The sequence below is a fragment of the Vicugna pacos genome, chromosome 15, assembly GCF_048564905.1.
Source record: "Vicugna pacos chromosome 15, VicPac4, whole genome shotgun sequence".
Taxonomy (NCBI): Eukaryota; Metazoa; Chordata; class Mammalia; order Artiodactyla; family Camelidae; genus Vicugna; species Vicugna pacos.
Window position 1 is genome coordinate 16,697,307 of NC_133001.1, and position 27,517 is coordinate 16,724,823.

General features: G+C 36.1%; 1 protein-coding gene across 3 annotated transcripts in view; it reads left to right on the top strand.

Annotated features, from left to right (window-relative positions):
* PUS10 (pseudouridine synthase 10) overlaps positions 1–27,404 on the top strand; it is a 54,941-nt gene extending 27,537 nt beyond the window's left edge. For all 3 annotated transcript variants that reach the window (XM_031675640.2, XM_006201482.4, XM_072937694.1), the window contains exons 5-18: positions 1,984–2,018; positions 5,236–5,347; positions 7,429–7,490; positions 7,786–7,831; positions 9,869–9,933; positions 11,308–11,393; positions 12,445–12,570; positions 15,991–16,047; positions 16,897–16,973; positions 17,067–17,122; positions 18,308–18,425; positions 22,168–22,310; positions 23,843–23,942; positions 25,872–27,404. In XM_031675640.2, coding sequence (XP_031531500.1) covers positions 1,984–2,018; positions 5,236–5,347; positions 7,429–7,490; positions 7,786–7,831; positions 9,869–9,933; positions 11,308–11,393; positions 12,445–12,570; positions 15,991–16,047; positions 16,897–16,973; positions 17,067–17,122; positions 18,308–18,425; positions 22,168–22,310; positions 23,843–23,942; positions 25,872–25,910 — 1,122 coding nt within the window. In that variant the 3' untranslated portion in view covers positions 25,911–27,404. The remainder of the gene's footprint in view (positions 1–1,983; positions 2,019–5,235; positions 5,348–7,428; positions 7,491–7,785; positions 7,832–9,868; positions 9,934–11,307; positions 11,394–12,444; positions 12,571–15,990; positions 16,048–16,896; positions 16,974–17,066; positions 17,123–18,307; positions 18,426–22,167; positions 22,311–23,842; positions 23,943–25,871) is intronic.
* Positions 27,405–27,517: the final 113 nt, after the last annotated feature.

Here is a 27,517-nt window from a genome sequence, read left to right on the forward strand (position 1 = left end):
AAGGACAGAAGAATCTGAGTCCCCTTAAAAAAAAAAAAAAAAAAGAGGACAGATAGTTCTCTATAGCTCAGATACCCATGAGGATTTCATTGACAAGGAAGGTTTCAGAACTACTTATAGCAGAGCCATTTGGGATGTGGGGGAAAGGGATCAAGCCTTGTAAATCTTTAAAGGGCTGTAATTTTATTATTTATGAATTGTGGATAAGGTTTTAATTCAAAAATGGCAATAATAGTTACCATTTATTAAGTACATGCCAGAAACCCTACTTGGTTCTTTACATACACAATTTCATTAAATCCTCATAATTTCTCTGCAAGGGGAATATTACTATATATTACTGTCCCTTTATAGATGAGGAAACAAGTATTTAAGGTATGGAAGCTGAAGAGGAATGGTGGGGCAACATTAACTCCAAGGTTTCAACTTTAGGAGACCATTATTTTTTTCTATGATCTCAATGTCTTAATAAGTCTTAATAGCTTCTGTTACAAAACAATATACTAATTAATGTTCATTAGTGATGACCTTTAGCCATCCAGAAATGTTTAATTACAATCATCTTAGTCTAAATCTCTCATTTTACACATTAGGAACCTGAGTACCAGAAATCCAGTAAAGCCTAAAGCAAGGTCTTCTGATCCCTCGTAATTTGTGTATTATTACCATGCCTGTACACTTTCAAAGAGGGCTTGAGTAAAGGGAATGAAAGAAGGAAGGGGTCCTGCAGCACTATAAATGGTATTAGTTTGGGTTAGCAAAGTAAACAAGTCAGAAGATACTGATGAGACACTTAGGCATTGGGAACAGTTCTAGTTCTTACCTAGCTAGTGATTAGTTTATTCTGCTTGGCTCATGTCTGAACCAAGTAATGCAACTAATGTTTCCGAATGATCATAAGTCTTTAAAATTCTCTGGTGTCCCACCAGCCATTTGAAGTTTAAAAGGACAGGGCTCTACATATGAACCACAACAGCTGTCAGCCTATCTTCAGGTCTTGAAATGGGGGTGACTGGCCATTTTTGTGACATGTAGAAGCAGGGACTACATATGGTATTTTATTGACTTAACACATGTATGCTTCTGTCATGTTCACAAAATGCCGTATATGAGGCATGCATTACATTTTTTAAGGTGAAAACTTTAGGAGTCTAATGGCAAACTGAGAAATCTTAGTGTCATACATTTACTATGCAAAGCATTTTACGTGAATTTGATTTAATCTTCATAACAACCATGACTGTGAATGCTATTGTCTTCATTGTGGCAATATTTTCAGCCTTTTATTAATCCTTCCCAGAGCATTTTCTCTAACATTTTATGAGAATTTTCAAAACTACAGCAAAGTTGAAAGAATTGTACAGTGAAAACCCATACACCCACCTAGATTCTCTACTTGTTGCTATTTTCCTCTGCTTTATGATCTATCTAGCCATTAGTTTATCTACCTGCCCATCTTAGTTTTTGTTATATTCCGGAGTTACAGACATTGGTACATTTTACTCCTGAACACTTACATGTGTGTATCATTAATCAGTTTAAAATGTGTTAGCCTTATGAAAAAAACAAAAACAAAAAACTGAGTCCTTCAATTCTGTTTTGGGGATACAGCATGTACTCAGTCACTTTGGGCTTTCCCCGATGAAACAGTAAGATATTTTAAGAAAAAAATGCAAGCTACTCATGTTAAAAAACACTTGTAAGTCATTAATGAGAAATAGACATCTGTCGGGAGGAGGGGATACCCCTGTTGAATTCCTAGGCCCCAGCAAGCTAGCATTGCAAAGTGACATCTTAACCTCATTTCTGATTTTAAATGAGATTGAGGTCATTGCCACATTTCTCAACACTGACTCCTCTCCTGAAAAGGAGAGTTTGATTAGCAAATTACTCAAGCACTTTGGTAATGATATTGGAACCGAATTTCAATGAACCTTTTTTACCCTTTTCTCTTCTTCCTGGGTGTGACTAAATTGCCTACAGCATGCTGCATGGTTGCTGGTAAAACAGGAAATGGGGTAAGTAATTTAGGGAATTTTTACTACCATTTAAATATAACCTACCTGATTCTTAAAGTACTTTTACTACTACTATCTCTTTTTTTTTTAGAGTGAGTTCACTAGCGACTAGAGAAATTGTCACAAGGAGAAAATTTTTATTGTATGTATTTAGTTGTCAACCTTGCTTGATTTTTTTGCACAGTATATTAGTAGTCTATTAAAGCAGATTCATTTTTTATAGATTTATTATGAATGTAAATCATATTTTATATGCATTAGGCACTCATATAATGTAGTTTGGCAAGCTATTTTAAAGGAACACATTTTACACTGGTCTTAGAAACTAAATTATAAAACTAATTATGCTATTAAAAAAATACATAGTAAAGCCTTACTTAAGGCAGAACACCAGTGAGTTTATACAAAGTTAAGACTAGAAAACATAGGTCCACAGTCCTTTATCTGAAACCCTTGGTGCCAAGTGTGTTTTGGAACTTAGAATTGTTTAGATTTTTGGAAATGTGGTGTTAAATGCCATATGTAACATACCCCTCTCCTCCAGGGTCTGGGGGTACTATAGAATCAAACACATTAATATTTCTGCAGTGAAACATGTGAATAGTCACACTAAATTCAGTAAAGTCTAAACAGCCTCACGTGTTCAAGTCAGTTTGGTTGCCAACTGAGTTAAGAAAAAAATCTTTAGTTTCCCAGAGCTTTCTGGATTTTGGAACTAAAAGTTTTATACTCTTATGAAAAGAGCCACGTGACCACTGGAGGTTCCTGTGTACCCTGGAAAGAAAACCAAAGAAAGAAATACAGATTTCTGTATTAGAATTTCATACTTGGTGATTTATAGGAAAGGTAATTGATTTGGCTTTTGTGTGTGTGTTGTATTTTGTATCTTCATTTTTAAAAGGATAATAACCACATATTTATCAAAGGTTTTGGGGTCCTGTTAGATTAAATAAATCTCCAAGTCTTGTGATTCTGGCATAATAAAATTTGATCCTACGTTTGAGAAATTTGTTAGCGTAGTCAGCGTATGCTACTTTTTTTTTTTTTGCTTCCAGTTTCCATCCATGTTGCTTGCTGTTGTTGTTTCTTATTGAAGGATTTTAAACTAAGCTGAGTTCTTAACGCTCCTGATCAATGCAGAGATACTAGAAAATAAAAATATATATATAGAATACTAGTCTTTCCTTCAGTGTCCCTAGTTCATTCTAATATAAAAGACTGTGGAGGGATTGTCATTAAAGAATTGATTCGTGGTATTTAGGGGAAGATGGTTCATCTTTGCTCTGGAATGGTTGTCCTGTTGTATCTACAGCAAAGGTGATTGCAGTTGAGCTCCTCATCAGTAGATATCTGACAGAGGAGAGAAGGAAATGCAGTTACTAAGGATTAAATTGGTGCTGAATTCACTTTAATGATTCCTCTAGGACCATCAGTCGTAAGTTAAGGGCCTCTGTGAAAACATGTACCCTAAACTATACAGAAAAGTTATTAGCCACATTCAATTTGCAGGATTGAAAATCTGGCATTTTAAGTATTGTACTTTTGCCTTAAATGTGAGGATAAGATTTCCAAAATGTCTGTTAACCCTTTCCTATAACTCTTTAATCTGGAAGGAAAAAATATTTGTAGTTGAAGTTTTAAACTGGACTAAAATGCTCTAAATGTATCAAAGACTATGAAGGATTTAAAATACCAGTTTTCTTAAATACATAATAAGTAATGTTTTAACCCATTTTTAGGATTGACGTTGGCTGCAACCCTTTGTACTCTCTAGAGTCCAAATAATTTTTAGAGTTTTTCATTCTTGTGTTTTCTGTTTCAACTTGTTATTCTTTAAAATGTGTGCTTATACCTTAATTATTTACTTTTTAACTCTGATGCTATTTTATGCAAATATCATTAGTTAAACTGTTGATACAATATCAAGATATCCTTTCAAAATACCTGAAATGTTTCTCATATTCAGAGAATTAGGAACAGTTTATGAAGCTCGAACACTTAGTGTTTGAATAAGTCCTTAAATGTAAAGAAGTGATTTAATTTTTTGTCAGATGTAGGATTTATTTACCAGGGTATTTCGTTGTTAAGCCACAATCCCAGAGCATATGAGTGCATTCTGTTTAAGCAGTTATATTCTCAGCTGGAATAAGAATGGGTAAATTAACTATTTCTTAATTTGTATTTTTAGAGGAATATGGTGTCTCTCTCTCTATCTGTATCTATATATCTATATATCTATATGTTTTTGATCAATTAAATTTAGCTATTAGCTGAATTACTTTTTGTTTTCTACCTATAGTTAGTAGCATCTTTTGGTCTTGAAGAATTAAATTACAATGGGTATTGACTATAAGTAGTCCTTTCTATCAGTGAAACTTTAAAGAAAGGATTCACAAATTGGCTTAAACATCTCTTTTGTTAAAAAAAAAAAAGTCCTGTTAATAGCCATAGGACTGATGAGAAGTTTTAATTATTTGAATGATATGGACCTGTTAGTTTATTAGTGACATTGCAGAGTAGAGTTGTTTTAATATTACCATACCATGTTTTTCTTGCCTTTGAGCGCAGTTTCTTTGTATCTCAATTTTAGGTTTCAAACTAAAAGCTCGAAATCATAATTGGGACTTCCCCAAACCTATTTATTGGCTTATGAGTAGATTTTGGGGGGAATGTCAGATTTTTATTCAGACATTTATATAATATTAAGTTGATAAGCATTTTAGAACATTGATACTTTAGGATTTAATTCTTCTTCTTTAGTAGTGAAGAAAAGTACAGCTTTTACATTGATTTCCCCAAAGCCCCCCATTATGAGGAAGAGAGTAGATGCAAAGATTTTTTTTGGTCTGGATGAGATTATTGTAATATACAGTGTTGTAGTTTCTGAGCAATAAACAATCCCATCTGTTCCCCCTTTCCATCTTCTGATGTGTAAGTCTTGGAATCTGGCAATTCTAGCTTAGATAAACTCATTAGAATGTTTTTGTCTTTGAAGCTTTAAAAACTGTCTTATATGCAGTTTCTTAATTCTACTAGAATATAGGTCCTTGAGCTGAAGAATTTTTATCTGCCTTGGTCTCTGCTTTCTATCTAATGTGTAAAATAGTGCCTGGGACATAGCAGGTATTCAATACATACTGTTTAATGATCGCATAAAGTTATTGCTTTCATGAAAATGAAGTTTTCCTGTCAATGAATTAATTTTTATGTTATTCAGAAAGCAGAGTCTGTCGCTGGGAAGAAACGATATAGTTCAACTAAAAGAAGCCTACAAATGGATAACTCACCCCCTGTTTTCAGAGGAACTGGGTGTTCCCATTGATGGAAAGGTATCAGGTCATCAGCATTATAAATTTTATTCTCTGGGTTTACTAGTTTTACTTTGTTATGTGGGAGAGTTTCGGTTAGTCAAAAGAATCTTGTCTTTAAATAATCCAATAAAGGATTTTTAAGCTTTTAAAAAGTTAGTTTCTAATAATCTTAAATTGAGGTTGAAGTTTTTCTTTTTCTTTTTTTTTTTTTTAAGATTTCTTTGTGATCCAAAACACTTATGAATATAACAGGTAGTGTTGATCTTAAAAGGTTAGAAATGAATCTATACCTTTAGTATATTTATAGTTTAATTAGAGAGACAGATTTACTGATCCAAAGCAATACATAAATAACTATGAACAAGTGTAGACTATTGGCTGATCTTGTTTTCAATTGTGCAGACAGAATCTATTCAACTGTGGTGAGCATGGGCTCAATCTGTCCTGCCTTGTTTGTATCTCAAGTCCCTCTGTTTAATTTTAAGCCGGACTGCCTTTGAAACCAGAACACTTAGCCACCTCCCTATTCCAGGGCAGACCTTGCCTCAGTCCTTGGAATGGATTGAATTTTAGGGATGAGCTTGATAGGTTTCCAGATGTGGAAACAGGACATATTCCCAGATCATCTTAAATTAGATTTTTATAGTGTGGCCTCATTGCTTCATCATTTTGCTTGAAGAAAATTCCCTAAATATCAGATACACCCCATTCAAGTAAAATCACAAAACTATCTTTCCAAGCTAAATAATTAAAAATTTTTTCATCATTCTGGATAATATAGCTCTGTTTCCTCTGTTAGTAAGAATAGACTTTTAAACTGAATACTGAGAGAATAGAGAATAAAACCACTTCACAGATAGTATGAAGAGGAAATGAAGTAATGAAAGTACTTTGGAAATTAGAGAAGTCATTGATGCAAAATATTTTTACCTCAAATTTCAGTTTGAAGCACAGATAATTTTACATGTTGAATCAGTGAGAACAGAAAATAGAAAACAAAAGCTGCAATAATGTTCTAGTAGATTCAGGATGAATAAAGGTTTCTGAGTAAAAGGAATGTGTTGTAGTTTTAATTTTATTTTGTAGATTAGAGCCAAAAAAACCCCAAAAAAACTATTCACTATTGTGATTCTTGAGTAGCTAATAAGCTTGCTGACGATCCAATGTTATCAGTAAATATAGAACTCAATAAAAAAGAAAAAAATGTTATATTGTATGACATTTATATCTTCTTCTCAGTGTGGAATTTTGTATAATCTCCATGGAGGTAAATGTATATAGAGTATGAAAGTGTGCTTTTTTTGTGTACAAGGATGTTCATTGTATCATTTTTTAATAACTTAAAAAGAAACTCTTAAGTACAACTTAAATGTCCAACAGTCTAGAGTGAAAAGATGTTCATGACATAATATTAATTGTATTAAGCAATTTTCCAAAAGTCTGTTTAATATCCCAAGAAGCATATACATTTATGTTTATATTCATAAAAATGACTAGGAGGAAACATGCCAAACTGTTACTAGTTCTTCCTCAGTGGAGTGGGATTGAAAACCCATCCTGTTTTATTATTTTATAATTTACTATGTATTGCTTTTTAAATGAAACAAAAAATTAAGATCTTTCTTTTAAAAGTCAAATCCATTTAAGAAGTTTGAGCACTTAAATAGAGCCTCTTTACAGAGTTTTTAAGCATGTGCATAAAATGATTTTGCTTTGCTAATAATTCTAATCATAGTAGTGACAGGAATAATTCTTCATTTCTTTCAGTTATCTCTTTCCACTTCCCTGAATTCTCATTCTTCTTCATGCCTAATTTATATATATGTACAAAGAAACATACAAATTTATTTTAAAATTTGTTTTAATCTTGTTTTTTTTGTAGAATCACTAGTAAATTGAGCTTTCGAATTAAAAAAGAAAAAAGCTATTTCCTTTACAGCTGCCTGTGAACAAGCTGATTTGAAAACAGTTGTATTTCCAGTTTTCCTTGTCACCGTTTTTCTGAGCCAATCTTTGAGTGTTAATTTCTATTTCCATTCATAAGTTGTTAGATGTTGGTTTCCCTTTGCTCATTTTTAAACTGTCTTTATAATTTTTAGAGCTTGTTTGAAGTGAGTGTGGTCTTTGCTCACCCAGAAACAGTTGAGGATTGCCACTTCCTGTAAGTTACAACGTAAACAACAATGCCAATTGTGCAACATTGCTAATACTTTTTGATTTTCATGAAAATAGTATCGCTCTTCTTTCTAATGAGCATATCAGAACTCATGTCTTAGTAGGTTTAAAATGTGCTCTCTGATATAAGGGTCTAGGCAAACCAATGTAGCTCATGCAGGGATTCATTTTGTCTACTTCTGATATCCTGAGTTTACCCTGAGTTTATGTTATATGAAATATATTTGAATTATATCCACCCAAACTCATTAATCTTTTATATTAACTTGAATTTTACTTAGACGTGCAACATGCCCAGATTGTTTCAAGCCAGCCAAAAACAAACAGGTAAGGATTCCTGCTTCTTATTCTTTGAGTTTTGTTTGAGCTGAATATTCAAATTAACAACAAACAGGATATACATTAGAAATGTTGGCAATCTATTATACTAAGAATCAGTCTTTAAATATTTCCATTTGCTACATTCGTTTTCACTTTTTTCAACTCTCAACACCTTTGCCTCTGGCTAGGAAGTCTTAACGTGCAAACATTTTCATGTTTGTGTCATTGTCTGGATTGTTTCCCCAAAATTACATCATTTGGGAAAACATGCATTCAACTTCAGCACCATTCTAAACTTTTGTCTAATATTCAGTTTCTAGAAATCAGTGTTTTGAAAATACAATCCAAAGTAAATTATTTTATTTAGGACAGTCCTGAATTAATAGAGCCACATTTGCAAAAGGGCATTTTATTTAAACTCCCCTTTACTGTCCGATGTGAGCTGGTGTTTATGTTAATGAACAGATTAGTTAGCATGTACTTTTAGTTTCTATTATCTAGGATAGAATGGCATGACATGATGTTGGCAAACTTTCACAGTTACTTAGCTAGTTTTGTGCAGACTCAGGCATTCCTAGTTTCATTGACATCCGTTTTGCTATTGTGGTTGTTGAAAAGAATATAAGTTTATTGTAAAAGATACATCTTTTGGTCTTACCTCTTGCTTTGACTAATTTCTGGGCCTTTTAGAACTTTGTAGAGGGGAGGGTTGGCATTGGTGGGGTGGGAGGGGTTGGTGGGGGGATTTTGTAACATTTGCCAAGTGCCCTGTGCAGAAATGATTAGAAATGCAGACCAAGCCTAAAACACTGCTTCCCTCCTCTTCTCACATCATGGCACACCTGGAACATTACCATGTTTGGTCAGCACCCTGAGGTGAACAGAAGAGGCTGCTCTAAGTTAGAAACAGCAGGCCTGGGGGTTCTCACTGACCTAGACCCTGCCCCTCAGCCCTTATGAACTAAAGGGATCTTGGCATAACTGTAGCTCACTGCTTTGCCGTAGCAAAGGGAAGCTCTGCCCAAATGACCTGTAAGCAATACTTATATTGAAGATCTAGTTTTACTTTTTGTTATCTTTGAGGAAATATACAAACATCAACATTAAATAATACAATAAAGAAATTTTTGTCAAAGCATCACAGACACCACACCATTTGGCAAGTACATGTCTTAAGTGTAGTTTTCCTGCCTCACGGCTGGGAGTAAGCTGAATGACCTTTTGAGATTCTTTCAGGCCTGAAATTTTGTATCTTAACAAACAGGCACTTAATTTTCAATTCTAACCCAGTGACACCTTGGGGTTCCCCAGAATACGGTTTAGAAAATCATTGCTCTTAATGATCAGCTGTTGAGATCCCTACATTGTTCCCCTTTTTAGTCAAGTGTAATTTCTCATAACGTAAGAAATAATCGTTATTTATCGTAGTGGCCACATATGTGTGCACTAATTTAGTTCTAGTATGTCTGCCATGTGGTTTGGCTTTTCTTATTTTTAAAAACCCAGAGTGGGACGTTTGTTGTAGATGCCTTTCTATTCAGTATAGTGGATTTGTTTACTTTGTCTGTGGCTGGTGAGTGATGTTGAGTTGTTAGATGCTAGGTCAAGCCGGTTGGCTCTGTTTTACCCCCTTACCCTGGCAGACAACTCCTAAATTATATACTGTGGCTCCTGAAGGGATGTAGGGAAGAAAAGATAGATGGATCAGTCTAAACTTCTTTTGAGGTCTGGGAAAAAATACTCAAAGCACACTTCCTGCGATGTCATCATTTGTGTATTTGAAAAGGAACCCGTTTGAGGCGGGTGGGACGGCGCGGTGAGGAAGGCGTGTTCTGCCAGGTCTGCCTGGCCTTGCAGACGTGGACTAGACTGAAGAGAAGGGCTGCGGGGCGCACCAGCTGCAGGGCTGGCAGTGTAGACACTTATGTTCTGTTGATTTTCTTGACGCTATTAAGTGTTTTTCCCTTGTAAGTGTGGCTTAAGATGATAAAGTTTCTCCAGCCATGTTCTAAATGCCTTTTCTTTTCATTTTACCCTATATAGTCAGTATTCACTAGAATGGCAGTCATGAAAGCTTTGAATAAGATAAAAGAAGAGGATTTCCTCAAGTAAGTAGAAGTATAGAAACAAGGAATAATCATGGAATTTTAGAAGAAAGAGAGTGTTGGAAATAATTGGAATTATCTCTAAAACAAGACTGTATTCATTATATCCCCAATCCCTGGCTCAGTATCTGGCATGAAGTGGTATTCAGTAAATGTCAAATTAATATTTGAATTTATGACTCAAGTCCAACTTCTTTATCTTTTAGAAGAGGATATTGAGGTCCAAACAGAGAGTTGAGTTGCCTAAGATTTCAGCTAAGTAATAGAGAGTGCACGTAGAGCCAGATTTCCTGAGTCTCCAGCATCGTACTAGCCCCATTACATCCCTAATCCTGGATTTCCTATCATTGTCCATCTACAGAACAGTGAGAAAAAGGCTCATGAGTTTCCGGTCTTGTTAAAACATGCTGCAATACAGTAAACCTTAGATTTTTAATTTTGTATGTTCATTTTATTTAATGAAAATTTATCATAGTTATCTTTCCAGAATATCCCTGAATAAATTTCAAACAATGAAGTTATGAGGAAAAAGTTTCGTATATTTTACTGACTAAAAATGAGCCTCAGAATGAAAATATTTTTATTAAATTTTAGGAAGTAAAGACAATTACTCTTTACAAGCAACAGTTCCCAAGTTTCTAAGCGATTTCTTTGTTAAGACATCTTGGGAAGCTGAATGAAATTTTAAAGACAAGCATTTTGGATTAAGTCCATATCTAGTCATTTATGGGTAGACTCCAGTGCATGGCTTTGGAAGTTCGCAGATTGTGGACAGAGAATAAAGCCATGAATTGCTCTTTCTCGTCTGTCCTCAGTTGATGTTTCTTAGCCAAAGGACAGAGTCTGTCACATTCCACTTTTCCTAGCTCTGTGGTCTGATTCCCAAGGTCGTAGTTGGAATGAAAATGAAGAAGAGAGAAAAATGGTGGAGTACCTTCCTCACAGGTGGGACATGCTCGTGTGACGGGTCTCTGACAGCACACCAGCTTTACCCAAGTGATTGAGGATTTCGTAAGCCAGCAGCAAGTGTTTGTGGGTAGCAAAATGAACTTGGAGAGGCTTCCACCTCTTATATTTGGATTTTTCTCCCAAATCTCAAGGCTGATGTTGGAAATGATCATCTGGGAACGTGAAGCCTCCCGAGCATGAAAGGTATTAGCGGAGCCCTCATTTACTTAGTGCCACTCTCATGTATTAAAAGTGGTACTCTAGAGGCCTAAAAAACCCCTCATGGTTCCAAAACTTAAAATTAGGAAGAGGCTTAGTCCTTAAGAGACTTGGGCTCTGTGTGTCTGAGACAATGCTGATTCATCGTAGTTATGTGGTTCAGTATCATGTCTGGAATATAGCAGCTGTAAAATTTATTTTGTTTTGCAGGCAGTTTCCTTGTCCTCCAAACTCACCAAAGGCTGTATGCACTGTTCTTGAAATTGAATGTGCTCATGGTGCTGTTTTTGTGGCTGGTAAAATATTTAGTCTAGAATATACTTGCACTGTCCATTTCCTCTCCTTTCTGAAAAACTCAACTGACTCCTGTTTCCATCTTATTGCTGTTATTAGTTTCTGATTAGTTAACTCTTTGGAGAAATAGAACTGATAGCCAAGCTTATTTTAGGTCATCTACACATTCTTAAGGATCACTCAGGAGATCTGATATTTAAAATGCCATGCCAAAGGGAACTGACACTTCCCAGGTGTTAATAGTTTTCATCAGAGATGGTCAAATAAAAATATGGGTAGTTGTACAGACCAGAAGCTGGTCAGGATAAACATAGCTGTGGAGAGGATGTTTTATAGCATGAAATCCATCTTGAAAAAATAATTTTATTGTCTGCAAAATGACTAAACACTCGACTTCTGCCTGAAAAAAAAATTGTTGTGTTGACTTTCCCAAGAAGTAATCTAGTAGACAGTTTTTGTTTTGAAAGCTACAGCTGTTTCATAGTAATAGCTGAAATGAAATTGTTCTTTAGTCTTGAATATAACACCCTGCCCTGCTCCCTGCCTTGGCATAGCTTTGTTCATGAAGCAGTGAGTCATATTCTGTTAGGGTTTTTTGTTTAGGTAGTTAACAAAAACTTTAAAATTTCCTGTATTCAAACTCTTTGGAATACATTATCACCGATGACTGTTACACTAAGAGTACTTATTCATCAGGCGTAAAAGTACTAATTGCTCTTTTTTTACTCCTTAGTGTGTTCCATAATACTGTAACTTGTTCAGTCAGCCAGTCAGATTAATAAGTGTATTGAGCATTCCCTTAGAACTAATTTGATGCGTCATATTTTGTCTAAAGCCCTCTCTTCTATTATTTCTTAAATCTTTTCATTGACTCATCTGTATGTCTGTGTGCTGACTCTCCAAATTAGATTGTAAGTTAGCTGAAGGCTAAGCCTTGTTTTATATCATAGCGTCTAGGATATTGATACTCAAGAAATAGTTGTTGCTTTTCTTTTTATCCTACTGTGTTAATTGTACCATTCCATCCAGGCTACTGTTACATTTCTTTGGCAGGGAGATATAATAAGTACTCCAGGAATCTACCACAAACTCCTTGGATAATTGATGGACAAAGGAAGCTGGAATCTTCAGTGGAAGAATTAATTTCAGAACATCTTTTGACAGTATTCAAAGCAGAGAGTAAGTGTTAACGATATTCATATTTTAAATACATTGTCATTCATGAGTAGACTTCTTGGAGGTGTCAGGAAAGATTTCTTTATTTTGTAAATCACCGCCAAGTCTGGGCCTCTTGCCTGACAACTTCCTGTGAACAGGGATCTCCATGTCTGAGCTCCTCTGACCCGGGCTGGATTTGAGTCAGGGTGCCTTGGGATTTCTTTTCTCTCACAAGATTGCTGCCTTTTCCTGGGCAAATTCAAAACAATTGAAACTACTTTAAATGAATGCACTTACACTGTGACCCTGGGACACCTCAGCCTCAGCCTCTTTTGGGGAATATGAGAAAATTAAAACACAGCTTCCACATCCAGTGCTTGTTTAAGAATAATCACTGGCAAATGCCTGGCTTCCATCTTAACAGCTAAAATGTACTGGAATAAAGTTCAGGCCTACGGAAAACAGATCAACAGCTGTCCTTTCACAGGGACTTAATGGTAGTGTGTTGTTTTAATTTCGTAAGTATTAATGACCCCAGGTTTGTTGGGTGAGTCAGATCCTGTCAGGCATGTACTTTCTTTGTCTCAATAGGCCTGTCAGGTCAAAGGAGCATAAAATCTGGTGATTTCACCTAGGATTAGACTAGAGGAAAGGTACCAAGATTTCAATCACAGGAAACCATGCTGTACATCAGGAAAAACTGTAGGCAGTGAGTAAGTACAATAATACTCTTCAGAGTGGATCTTCCAGTATAATTAGAACACCTTTTCTTTTCTTTTCTTTTTTTTTTTTAAATAGAGGTACTAGGGATTGAACTCAGGCCACTGTGCATGCTAACTAAGCATGTGCTCTTCCACTGACCTATACCCACCCACCTAGAACCTTTTTGGGTGGACCAGCTAGACACCCATCCTCCTCTCTGATGAACTTTGAGACAAGCCTGCTTTAGGAATGGCAAGCAGGTGACTGAAATGAGATATTGCTGTCCCTTCCAGCTCTCTGTTTGTCAAGAGGAAAGAGAAGCACTTCAAAAACCACATCCCTCTTATAATTTGTTGCCCATCAGGAAGGTGAGCCCTTTTTTAAAAGGACCATTAAGAATTATTTACCAATGGAGAAGAAAGTAGCAACCTAGTATCTTCCAGAATCTTAGTAGTAAAGACTCGTGGATATTGCCACAAGCTTTTACCTACTTAATTTAATATTTACATGCTGGTCGTCTCATAATACTTATCCAAGTTATGAAGAAGTGAAAATAAAGCAGTAGCATAAAAAGTCTCTTTCAAACCCTTTTTTTGGGCCACCTTATTCCCTTTCTGTAAGAAGATTCAAGATTTAGTTCTGATTATTTGGGTCCCAAGAGGGCTGTTGGGAGGGCTCTGAGACAGCCATGTTTCCCCCTTGCAATCTTTCGTGAAGGTGATTTGTTGTCATTTTTCATTTGAGGAGGAAAAATATTGTCCCCATACTGAATATAAAGCCAACTATGTGTTTAGCATCTCTGATTGTGTGCTGTGGAAATTATTGTGAGCCACTTGAGAAAAAGCAGACCTCTGGGCGTCTGTGCTAACTGGCTCCTTGGGATAAAATCTTGCTGTTTGAAATCCCTGATTAATAACATCAATTGGCTAAACCTGTACTTCTCAGATACATGACTTGTTACTTCTGTGATTCACATCTAACAACTCTGGGAAGATGGTTCTGACTGTTGTACCTCTAAGTTTTAAGCTCTATGGAAATAAACCAGTATTGCATGAAGCAGCCTAGCTATTTCTGTAAAGGTTCCTTCCCCTCAGTGGGAGATGCAGACTTGTTTCTCAGTCACTGAACACTCCACATCGTATTATCTACTTGCCAATTCTCCAGTTAATAACTTTGACATACTCTCAAAATCAGTGTGTCCAAGAAATGTTTTCCTAATACATTTATTACTTTACTTATTGAATAAGTATTTGTCGTATAAGTTCCCTGCTAAAAACTGGTCTATGTCTAGCTATAGGATGAAGTCCAAATTCTGTAACTTGTTATTCCGAGGCCTTCATCATCTGGCCTCTGCCCATCCTTCAGTCCCATTGTCCGTCTGCCCCCAGGTGTGAGGGCCACTGCAGACTAGCTGAACCCTTTACAGTTCCTGATCATTCTTTTTTTTTTTTTTTGTCCAACTTATTTTTTTTAAATTTTTATGGGGGGCGTAATTAGATTTATTTATTACTGGAGATACTGGGGATGTAACCCAGGACCTCATGCATGCTAAGCACGCATGCTACCATTGAGCTATACTCCCCCCAACCTGATCATTCTTGACTTTGTTTTTTTTTTTGTTTGTTTTTGAAATAACTGTTCCATTGAGCAGAAGTCTGTAGAACGCACAGTATTAGTGGTACAAGGCAAGACATAATGTGAATTTAGAACAATCAGCTAAATTTTAGACATACATTTCCTACCTGTTCTTTGGCTGCCTGTGGTGGTGTGGTATAGACAGTGGTTAAGAGACTCTGGAGCCAGACTGGCTGGCTGGTTCAAATCCTGACCTTACTACTTACCAGGGATGTGCTCTTAGGCAAGTTACTTACCCTGTCTCTGTCTCACCTTCCTTAAAAGTAAAATGGGGATAATGATAGTATCTACCTCATAGTGTTACCATATATGAAGTGCGTGGAATAACGCCTGCTCACGGTCATGTTTGCTGTAGCGATGATGGTGAAATCATCAGTTGGTTCTGAGTCTAAGAACATTGTCATGTAACCTCCCCTCCCTGTTCAAGCCTCTTTCCCATTCCAGTATTTGCAGTTTTTAGTCTGTGATGATCTATCATAAAATGAACACTTGTTTTGTCATGGTCCTAGCTTAGGTTTACTTATATAATGAATTTGCTTTCAGAGTCAAAGCTCTTTTTCTTCCCCCCTCCTTCCTTTCTTAGAGTTTAATTCTCAAATAATGTTTCTGCTTTGTTTTCCTTTTGTTTTAAGGAAAAGAAAGATTTTTCACCATAAGTTTGTAGTTAGGGTGGTGGTGGGGCCTTCCTGCAAAAAGTGCTCTGCCTTTGGATTTCCCATGCAATAACTAAGGTCTCACTTTGACATCAGAAACACCTAGCTCTTCCATTTATTCTTGTGATCTTGGGAAAAGTACTTAACCTTTCAGAAACTTGGTGTTCTTTTATTTAATACCTACCTCATAAGGTTATAATAAGGATTAAATGAAGTAATGTGTGCAGAAATTCAGTTCAGTGCCTGGCATGTAGTAAGTGCTCAATAAATGTTATTTATTATCACCTTTGCTATTTTTAGTAGAGATTGGGATTAGAGGTGGGATGATGACTATTCCTTGGGATTCTCCAATAGATTGTTCACGACAAATTGGGTTTTTGCTAAAAGATGAGAATGAAAGTCTAAGGACTATCATGTCTCTGATTTTTTTTTCTTTATCTGCTTTCCAAAGGCTTTAATTTTTCATCCTCTGGAAGAGAAGATGTAGATGTGAGAACATTAGGAAATGGTAAGATTGCGACAACATCACTTAACTAGAATTAACTTTCAGATTATCACCCTTTTCAGACAGCAGATTTATTATAGTCACTTAGTCAAAATCAGAGTGGGCATAGCCCAGAGCTGCTGCATGTGAGGAAGCCTTGTGGATTATGGAGCTGCTTTTATAAATTATATGAGTATGTTTTAACAGGAATTATTTCTTCAAAGGCCACCTTTTTTGCATACCTGTAGGTTGCAAGAGGCTTTTCTGTGCCTGATATTTTCCAAAAGTTTGGTTATTAATTGTTCCACTTAATAACATTTCAGCATTACCAGTACAGTTTTCAAAATGCACATCTTCATTTAAAAAGTGCTTCTGCTCTCTTACCCTTTCATTTCTCTCATTTTACATTGTTGAATTGCAAGAAAGATGATGGGAATAATCTTGAGCTATTTGAGATTTGTAATCCCTTTTTCTCATGGAATCTCAGCTTTTCATTTCATTAGTGGACTAGGCTAGGAGAATGTATTTCAGCTTGGTGTACCTGGGCATTACTGCATGGGACAACTTTATGTTAGGTGTAACCAAGTCAATTAGTGGCTGTTTGAATTTGATTTTATAATTAACACAGGCTTGTCCATCGACCTTTGGGAAAACAGTCATTTTCACATATTGCCCGTAGTGGGTTTTAGCAGCCCCCAAAAAGCCCCTTGATTCTTTTCACACATCCCTCCCTCCCCTAGATGTAGTCATGTCGCTAAACGTTCAGTCCCTAGAGCTCAACTCGTTTTTTCACACCTCCTAACCCTCTTGCATTAGCCCAAATGTTAACTCCATCAACACGTTTCTGTTTCATGACGGGGTGTGTGCTGCCAGGAAGGCCCTTTGCAATTGAGCTGGTGAATCCTCATAGAGCACATTTCACTTCACAAGAAATTAAGGAACTTCAGCAGGTAAACCACTTCATGACATGGAAATTGTCATGTTTCTGCCACTCCGTAACTGAGCTAGAGTTGCTAATTGTTTTTCTTTTTCTAATACTGCAGAAAATTAATAACTCGTCTAACAAAATCCAAGTCCGTGACTTGCAGATTGTCACAAGGTAAGGATAGGCCCACTGGAGATGATTTCAAAAGGGAAGTTTTGGTTGTAGGTCACATATCTGATAAAGAATCTGTATCCAGAATATATAAAGAACTTCATAATAAGAAGACAACCCAGTGAGAGATGAGAGATGATTAAGTGCGTATTTCTCCAAAGAGGATATGTGAATAACCAACAAATATATGAAAAAATGCTCGGGGGGAGGGTATAGCTCAAGTGGTAGAGCATGTGGTTAGCATGCATGAGGTCCTGGGTTCAATCCCCAGTACCTCCTCTAAGAATAAATAAATAAATAAACCTAATTACCTGCCTCCACCAAAAAAAAAGAAAAGAAAAAAAAAAGAGAGAAAAAATGTTCAACATCTTCAGTTATTAGGGAAATGCAAATAAAAACCACAGTGAGATCCCACTTCATAAAAAGACAGAAAATAACAAGTGTTGACAAGGATATGGAGAAATTGGATCCCTCATACATTGCTGTGAGATTGTAAGTGCTGCCACTTTGGAAAACAGTTTAGCAGTTTCTCAGGAGGTTAAATATAGAGTAACCATATGACCCAGCAATTCCAGTTCTAGATATATACCCATGAGAAATGACCCATGAGAAATGAAAGTGTACATCCACGCAAGGACTTCTACATGAGTGTTCATAGGAGCATTACAATAGCAAAAAAGTAAAAACAACCCAATATCTATGGATAGACAAACAGTGGTCTATCCATAAATAGACTACTGTTCAGTAACAAAAAGGAATGAAGCACTGACACATGCTACAACATGGATGAACCTTAGAAACATTATGAAGTGAAGGAAGCCAGACACCAAATACCACATATTGTATGATATCATTTTATATGAAATGCTCAGAGTAGGGAAATCTATAGAGACAGAAAGTCGATTAGTGCTTGCCAAGGGCTAGGGGAAGTGGAGAATGAGAAGTGACTGCACATAGGTGTGGAGTTTCTCTTTTGGGGTGATGAAAGTATTCTAAAAGTAGATTGTGGTGATAGCTGCACAACTCTGTAAATGTACTAAAAAAATCACTGAATCGTTCAGTTAAAACAGGGGAATTGTATGCAAATTATATCTCAATAAAGCGACTTTTAAAGAAAGGGAAGTTCAGGGCAAGGCTTGTCTGTATTTTATATATCCAGATAAACTTTCTTTTATTATTTTTGTTTAGAGAGGCAATAGGACATATGAAAGAAGGTGAAGAAGAAAAGACCAAGACCTATAGTGCCTTAATATGGACAAATAAAGCAATACAGAGGAAGGACATTGAATTCCTAGATGACATAAAGGTAATTCAGTGCTGTAATTCTTTTTATTTTTCTACTGCCTATAGAGTCTTTTGTTTTCTCATTTGTTGCCAACAAGCTCTGGGGACTGTGAGACTTGATGCTAAATCCCAGCTTTGCCATTTACTAGTTAAATGACTGGGCAATTCATCTGAGCTGTCTGAGACGCAGCGTTGCTAGTGGTGAAGAGCCTGGCTCCCAGAACGGATCGCCTCGGTGTAAATCCTGGATTTCCATTTCTTAGTTGTGTGACTTTGGACACGTTGCTTAGCCTCTTGGTGCTTCATCTATAAAATTAGTTAGAAGGATTAAATGAGTTTAGTCATATAAAGCACTTAGAATAGGATCCAACACATAGAAAACACTCAGCAATGCTATTATTATATTTGGCCATCTGTAAAAAGGAACTGTAAGATAGCACTTATCTAATAGAATTGATGCCGAGATTAAGTGAATAAATAAAACATTTTAAATAAATGGAACAGGATGATGTATGTGGAGCACAAATGTTTGGGCACATGCTAGATTTTCCTTCACATGAGCATATCACTGTAGAAGGTCTACATGTTCATTTGCATATGTCTTCCCACCTGCCCCCACCTCTTCTTGTAAAGATAATTTACTTTCAAATGCAAGGGATGAGCATAAATGGGCACAAAGACGTGTATAGTTATCACAACACTATTTAAGTGAGCCATATTTTGTAATAATTGAGATGATCTGCTAGAGGGGACTGGTTTAATCTTATGGCTTATCTATATGATGGACTATTACTAGCCAGCTGTTAGAAAGTATATGGTAGATGAGTATCTATTGCCAAGGGAAAATGTTCCTGATAAATGCTAAGGGGGAAGAAACAAGCTATAAGAATATATAGAGGATGATACATTGTGATTTAAACACACATACACACAAGTGTGTGCTTATGTATACACGTATGTATGACTATGTAGAAAACAAATGGTATGGCAGAAGATACCATAAGATACCATAACTTTATACTCATGAAAAACACAAGACACCCAAGAGAGATACATGGACAAAGCATATGAACAGATAGCTGAAGAAAGAGCAACTCCAAATGGCCAAGAATCATTTGAAAAGATGTTCCACCCCCAGAGTGAAGTAACAGTAAGACCTCACTTTATTCCTCTGAGACTAAGAATGCCTGCTGGTTGGAGAGGGGAAGAAGGCGAGCTGTACACATCGTCAGTAGAGAGTGTTTCAGGCTTTTTGGAAAACAATGTGGCAATGACTGTAAAAATAAAAAATATGCTGGACTTCTACCCAGCACTTCCACTACTGGCAATCTGTCCTGAGGAAATAAAACTCCAGTGCAGAAGGATATGTGCACAAGGACATTTGTTCAGAGTGACAAAATTAGCAACAGCAAAACTGGAAACAGCATGAATTTCCTTCAATAAGGAAATGGTAGAACAAGTTGGAATATTATTCAGCAGTTTTTTAAAAAGTTGTTTAAAAAAAACACCCCAGCATGTGATCCCATTTAATTTCTGTTATTGTGTGTATATATGCCTTAAACTATTGGAAAGAAAGATAGAGGGAAGTCTACATCTGTGACTTGTAGGAACACCCATGACATTACAAGAAAAAAGCAAAGTACAGAATAATGCTTATATTTTTAAGTGTTTTGGTGAAAACATACAAGTCATTCACCTGCTTGGAGCAGTTCATCTGTAAAATGAAAGGTGGACTAGATGACCCCCACTGGGTCCTCCAGTTCCCAGGTTCTGTGATTCCGTATCTAGAGCCCTGTGGCTTTTTGCCCTATTGTCTCGGGTCTTTAGGATGATAGTAATACCACAGACAGATATCTTTGAGATTGCAAAATAAATTTCTAAACCTCTATTCCATCACATGTGTATAGCTTATTTAGAATGCTGTGGGGAAAATAAAAACTCATTTTAAAAATAGATTCACAGTTTAGGGGTTGCCATAGAGCTAATTCAGAAATAATGCTGAAAGAATAGGTAACGTACCAGGTAGTGAAAGGGTCTATTTTAATGCACCACACCTCAGGTGCACCAGTGAGACTAGTTGACTTCGAAGTGTTAGGGTTAAAACATTTTTTCAGATATTCCTATTAGCAACAAATATATAAAAACTGAGTTAATGCCCCTTTTCTGAGAAAAAAAGTCACTTCAAATTTACTACTTTTCTCCTTGTTTTTAGGGAGGAATCCTTCTCCCTTACTACTACGTCTAAGGAAAAAAAAAATCGCTTGTGTGTGCTATGTGCTTCTGAAGATTTAGCAGTGTGGGGACAGCAGAGTAAATGACGTGGTTTCCTTTTGTTTGCTAAATAAACAACCAGACCAAAAAAGACACACCAGCGTGTGCTCATCAGAGCATTATGATGGAAGCAGTGGTGGCTCTACCAGCTCAGTTGTGCCTCCATTGACTGCTCCTGGATCAGAGTCCTGGGACTGACTTGAGGTGAAGGAGACAGAGAAGGGCACGCCTTAGCTAGTCACTCCTTTAAAGGCCAGCTGGCTCTGTGCTCTGAAGTGCAGCCGAGTCTTTACAGATTCCGTCATAATTCAGCTTTGTCCTTTTTTTGGTCCTTTTGGCCAGAGTAACGTCAACCCTTATGGAGACAACTTATCTCATCAGAACAAAGTGCTTCTAAAATCAAAGAATTACAGAATCGTAAAACCCATGAGTTAGGAGGGTGACTCACTGCTCTGATAAAAGCAGTCATGTCATTTCAAGTGTAGTCTTTGTCAGAACTTGCTCTTCTTTCTTGGTGGAGAACTTGATAGAGGGGAGACCAGATGGAAATCTTTCTTTTCTCAGCATGGCTTCAGGCACTCACTAATCACATAAATTAGGAAGGAGTTGTTCCAACAAGAAATTGCAGAGGATTCAAAGTTCTTCTGAACCTGCATAACTTGCTGGTTATGCCCAATGTCTATTTTTAAAACTTAGAATTAGTTGGCTTTTTACAATATTAATCTCTATTTTTAAATTTCTACCTTGTGACATAAAAGGAAATCTCTAATTGTGAGAAAAATAAGCCTGTGTCCCTAAAGACCTGATGAAAAAGACATGCATTATTATTCTTAAGTAATTTAACTGGGCTAACAAATATTGAGAGGTCCTGGTTTATTGTACACACTTACAATTTACTGTATTGAAACATGACCCTAGACAGTGATGAAACTGTTAATTTTCCAGATATATCCTCTTGTATAACCCAAAAAATAACCTGTGAGTAGGTATACGGTTCTCCCTAAACACGCACATGGCCCAAGCACACAAGTAATGCTGATGTCCCACCTACAAACAGCCATTTCTCACCTCAGTCTGAAATCCCCACTGGTAGGTCACTCTTTTGGGTTAGGGAACAAATAGGTAAGAACATTGTCTTCTAGAAGAGCTCTGTTAAAGGGCAGGATAGAACTCCAGGGTCCTAATCAATTTGTTGACTATTAGAGCAAAGGGGACCTTAGGGATCATTTACCTTTAAGCCTTTTTTGTTTTTTTTTAATGGCTTACTGGGGCCCAGAAAATGAGTAATTGTGGACTGGGTTATGGGAAGTCCCATAGAGTTGACTTAAACCTTAGAGGATACAATTTATTTTAGTATTGGTTTCTGTCATGACAGTGATAGATGGGGTCCTTTAAGAAAATGTCTGTAGTGAGCCATGGATGACAGAGGAAGTGCTAAGACGGGCTTCACTGGGCAGCAAAGCTGACACCATGGTTATCGTATCCTCCTCTAGGACTTAAAGATTGACCAGAAAACTCCTTTACGGGTCCTCCACCGTAGGCCCTTGGCTGTGAGAACTCGCATCATTCACTCCATGGAGACACACTATGTGGATGAACATCACTTCCGCCTCTACCTGAAGACTCAAGCCGGAACGTATCCTTTCACCTCCGGTAGCACTGATCTAACCAGAACCCTGTTGGGAGGGTTCATGCTGCCCTAGAAAAGAGGTTGAACTTGATCGATCTAGGAACGGTTAGGGAAAGGTTTGGGTTGGAGGTGTTTTTGGTCTGAGGGGTTCTTACACATTAAACTTATGTTTTTCAAAGTGACATTTTAAACCATGAGGTAACAGCCAGTTCAATGTGAACTTTAAAATATTGAGTATCTCACATAATGCTGAGTACATAGTAAGTACTCAGGGAACACTTTGATTGATTCATTGATTCATGTCTTTAACATTTTGCAAGTCACATATTCATAACCACATTTGGGTCCTTTCAGCATTTTGAGCATTTCCCCCAGATAATTAAAGAGGGATGGTAGATGGAAGTGGCCTTACTTTATGTAGTGATGTCACTGTATTTGGCCACTGGCCCATAACAAGAGAAGAGTCCCAGGTTGATTGCTTGTTCATAAGCTACCCTGCTTTGTGTGGTTTTGTATCAGATCTGAGTTGCTGGTTAAAATGTATCAGGAAATTGCCATAGTCTTAGCTTTAGTTTATTTTTCAAAGGTGCTCCTTGTTTGTTTCTCAGTTTTATATTTTTTCGTGATCCAATAGCATGATGTGATAAGATGCCTTCTAACTAGTAAAAACCAATGACATTTATTGGATATGATAAGGGAAAAAAAGTTTTAGTCACCAAATAGCATTCTCACTATATTGCTGTAATTAGCCTGCCTGCCATTCTCCATCAACCTTCTCTGCCCTCTTCTTCCCCTGCTCTTACCCCAGAAGTGACTAAGCTGAAACAAGTATAGGTTATTTACTCCTAAAATCTAAATTTTTACAGTTTGGATCAAGGCATGATATATTTAGACGAGTGGGCAGACCACTGTATCTTTGTTATTTGGAGCACATTTGCCTATTGTAGATGTAATTTCAAAGGAATCACAGATTAGAAAATTTTTTTAATCTAATTTCAGCTTTTATTTTGGTGTGCTAGGAAGAAATGCAATGGTCTTTTGAAGAAGCTAATGTCTTTTCAATCTCATTAACATACTTTTAGAACCAGCCATGTACATGTACTTAAGCCATTAGCCAAGAAATACTATTTGTTAGAACTTCAGATACTATGTGATTATACACAGAAAAATGTGAATTTTTCACATATATTGCTCAGTATACTGAACTAGTTCATTTGACTTATACCTTATCCCTCTGGCTATGAATTAAAAAACCACTCTGGACTTTTATTCTGGGGCTTTTTGGTTATCTCCCCTCATCATTGCTACTCAGAAGTAGCACTCTATAAAGTGAGAGAAAAGGGACAATTGTTAAATAATTAGGAGTTTAGCAAAGAAGACTAGATAATTATGTGAGTCAAAACATTTGGTCAAAGTAGAGTGAATAAACTATTGGAAAGTAAAGAGAACATAATATTAGCATATTGTGGTGTTACCTTTTTATTTATCGTCTAAGAACAAACTTTTTTCATTTCATTTTTTCCTTAAACAAACCCCAGCTACATTAAAGAGTTTGTACATGGAGACTTTGGGAGAACCAAGCCGAACATTGGCTTGCTGATGGATGTGACTGCAGACATTCTTGAGCTGGATGTTGAGGTAAACCATGTCGTTGCGAAACTGCCTGTTTGTACACTGAATTGAGCCATGGTTATGCTTTTTAGCATTAAGCCAAGTAGTGCTATTCACTTTAATAGGTATTTTAAAATGGTTGAAATCTCACAGCATTATACTGCAGAGAGAGACTAGCATCAGGATGTGTTCCTTTTTTTTTTTTTAAACAAGCTCTCATTATGATCCTTGCAAATATATAGCTACTTTACTTAACTGTGCTGTAAATATGACATGAAATCTAAGCTCTTAAATCAAGCAAGGAAATGAAGTTGTATGTGCCCTTCATATATCCTTTGGACTCTTTTATAAAGAATTTAAGGGAGCTTACTTAGAAACACATATTCAGGACAGGGATAGAAAATGGGATGTGCCAATGATTATAAAAAAAAAAAAGCAGTTCTATAAGGATTCTATGTTGTCCAAATTCTCTACTCTTATAGTCTGAATTGAAATCAGATTAAATTCTTAAATAATGAGAAGAATGGAATGAATGGGTCTTTCAGGCATTTCTCCATAACTGTTTTTCTCATTTGAGCATCAATAGGTATTGAGTCACAAATTGTGCTTTTTGGTGAATAACTGATTAGGAATTGAGCCCACCAAAAAAAAAAAGTTTGCACTTGGGTATAATATCAGTTATAAATAAAAAGAAATGGGTATATTTGGTATAATTGCCTAGTGTGAAAACAGCCATGGTAATCTAATTGATCACTGAAACATTATTGTCTTACCAGCAATTCTCTTGAAGTGCTTTCAGATTAGATTTTATACACCTCCTGTGGTACCTTCAAGGTTGCAGGGAGCCTTCTTAGCTTAAGAGTGTCAAAGGGCCACAGGCCAAGTTTTCTCAGCCCTGACTGTCCATTGAAATCACCTTTAGAGCTTTTAAAACCCTACAAACATCTCTACCCTCCCCTGCCCTCAACACATACAAGATTGTGATCAATAATGTTTGGTTTCAGGCTTGAGAAAGCACCCATTAATTTATATATGGGTTGTAAATCTGGGCTTTTCTAATAAAAATTTCCAAATCTGGTAGTGATGCATAGATTAATTTAAAAAATCATTTTTAGTAAATTATTTCAGGTTTTAAACTTTAAGTTTCAAAAAACAACATGGGTACAGTAGTTGTGTGGTTTTTATTTATTTAATTACTTTTAAAATTAACTTCGAAATAGGCCTTCTCGTTAAAGCAAAATGCAGTTTCATACTTTTAATGCCAGGAACATGATTATTTATGTAGGGGCGAAACAGTCTGCTGCTATAATTCCATTATGACTCAGAGATCAAGGTTTTGTTCCAAAAGAGCCAAACCAGGATGAGTAGAGATAGAGAAATTCAATTTTAAAAGAAACAAGAATTTTGCTAGACTTATATGTGACATGTAAAGATCTCTAATCCATTTCTAGTTCCAGGTGATCTTTCATAATCATTTATTTCACATTTAGTTGCTAAGCTACAAACAAGACTGTAAGTGTAGAGAGTACCTGAGTATTGTTAAATGCAAGATGGGAAAATGAAAATGATCAGAAGACTAAAAGTTGCTGAGACTTCTGAGGGAAAGTTGGTGTTGCCTCCTGAATTTATTTGCTACTTTACCCATAGATAGTGTTATCTTAAAATGTTAAAAAAATTTAAATGTTTTCTAGTCTCTTATTGGTCAAAAGGTACAATTAATAACTGGCTAACTAGCTGAGTAACCAGATACTCAGGAATCTAGGAACATACTTCAGGCCCAAGAATCCAAGTCCTAGAGTGGATCTTAAGAGTGTTCAATTGTAGTGTTCAATGGCTCTTTTCTCCCAATACAGTTTCTTCTGTTGCATTATATTAAAACTGTTAAACTTATACAGCATTACCAGCAAATGTTTACTGGAACAGTAATGTTTTAATGACTTGTTTTCTTCCTTCTAGTCTGTAGATGTTGATTGGCCCCCTGCTCTGGATGACTAGCTTTTAAATTTGGAAACAGAATAGGGTTTTCCGGCACGATGTGGACATCCATGTGGCATGCACTGTGAACTGGCTGTTTACCCACCATAACGGTGTCTTGGAAACCATTTGGATCATGTTGATCTATATATTCTTAAGTTTGTTGTTAACATCTCAGGTTCTATGTATGTATATATTTTGTGTTGAATTGTTCTTAGGATGTCTTACGATTTTTCTTGTTCCCCCTCCCCGCACAAGTCAAACTATGAATTATGAAACCATTCTCTTTCCTAATTCTTTTTTAGAAAGGTATACAAACAGGATACATTCTCTGATAATCTTGAGATGTAATTTCTTTTAGCAAAATTTCCCGCCACAAGCGAGATACCACTTTTAAAATCATGTTTTGAATTTTAAAAATTATCTTCATAAAAGTTATATCTAGATTTATGCAGCACAGTATCCTTATAATATACTAAGATATCAAATACAAGTCTGACATCATTAATATGTTTCCCAGTAAGCTTCAAGCAAGCTGTTTACCAACAGAAATACTCTTTGGTGTGATCTGTCACAAATCTTAACGATTCCAAGTTATTACTATTTTGACTATCTAAAATTGTCAGTACATTTCCTGGGGGAGAGAAAGAGAAACCTTAGGAGTTGAGGCATAACATGGTAAGAGACTTTGATAAACCTTTTAAATGAGACATAAGTGCCTTCAATGACTTTAATCCCAGAGATAAGATTTTGAAAAATTGAGATTGCTTAACAAAGGTAAACTGCTATTATTCCAGAGTGCTTCAATATATCATCCAATTTCAGACATCTTCACCAGGGAGATAGGATATTATCATCTCTACTTTATAAATATGAAAACCAAAGAATAGACATTAACTGATTTATTGAAAATTGTCAGTTACTTCCATGGCTAGGACTAGGACTGAAGGTTCCTGGTCTCTAGGGTTCTTTCTTATAAACCTTATTATTGAGCACTTGCTGTGTGAAGGAGGCACCCAAGGATGTCATTTTAATGCATATAACCATGAAAATTGAATTTTGGAATTTAGATACCAAATCAAGCTTACCAAAAAATAGCCCAAGTAAATTTCATATGCTCTCAAATGACTACCATATTTTAATAAGTTAATCATTAGTTGATACTATGAAGAGAAAAAACATTAAGCAAAACCTAAAGAAAACAGATGGGTCATTAAGAGAAAAGTTTCAGAAAGGAGTCTTATTAAAATTTCAGATTTAAGTGCAATTTCCATCGCCCTGATTCAACTATCAAAGCTTATTTTAGAACACATGTGACTTGGATAGTTTTGGATTTCCCATCTCTACATTAAACATGCTTCATAAATACTAAGATGTATATTACTCACCTTAGGAATCAGGAAAATGGTTTGATACGAAGAAATTTCATATGCAAATAATAGCAAATAATTTTGCACTATTTTTGATGCCAGAAAATGAGAAAGGGATAATAGAAATAAATTTTTGATAAAAAGGTAAGAACATTTGTGTGACTGTTTCTCAGTTTCTGGGAAAATTCTGCTGCAAAAGAGATTTAAATAATTTGGGAAATAGTCTTTTGTGTGTTCCCTTTTGGCTCAGCTTTGAAT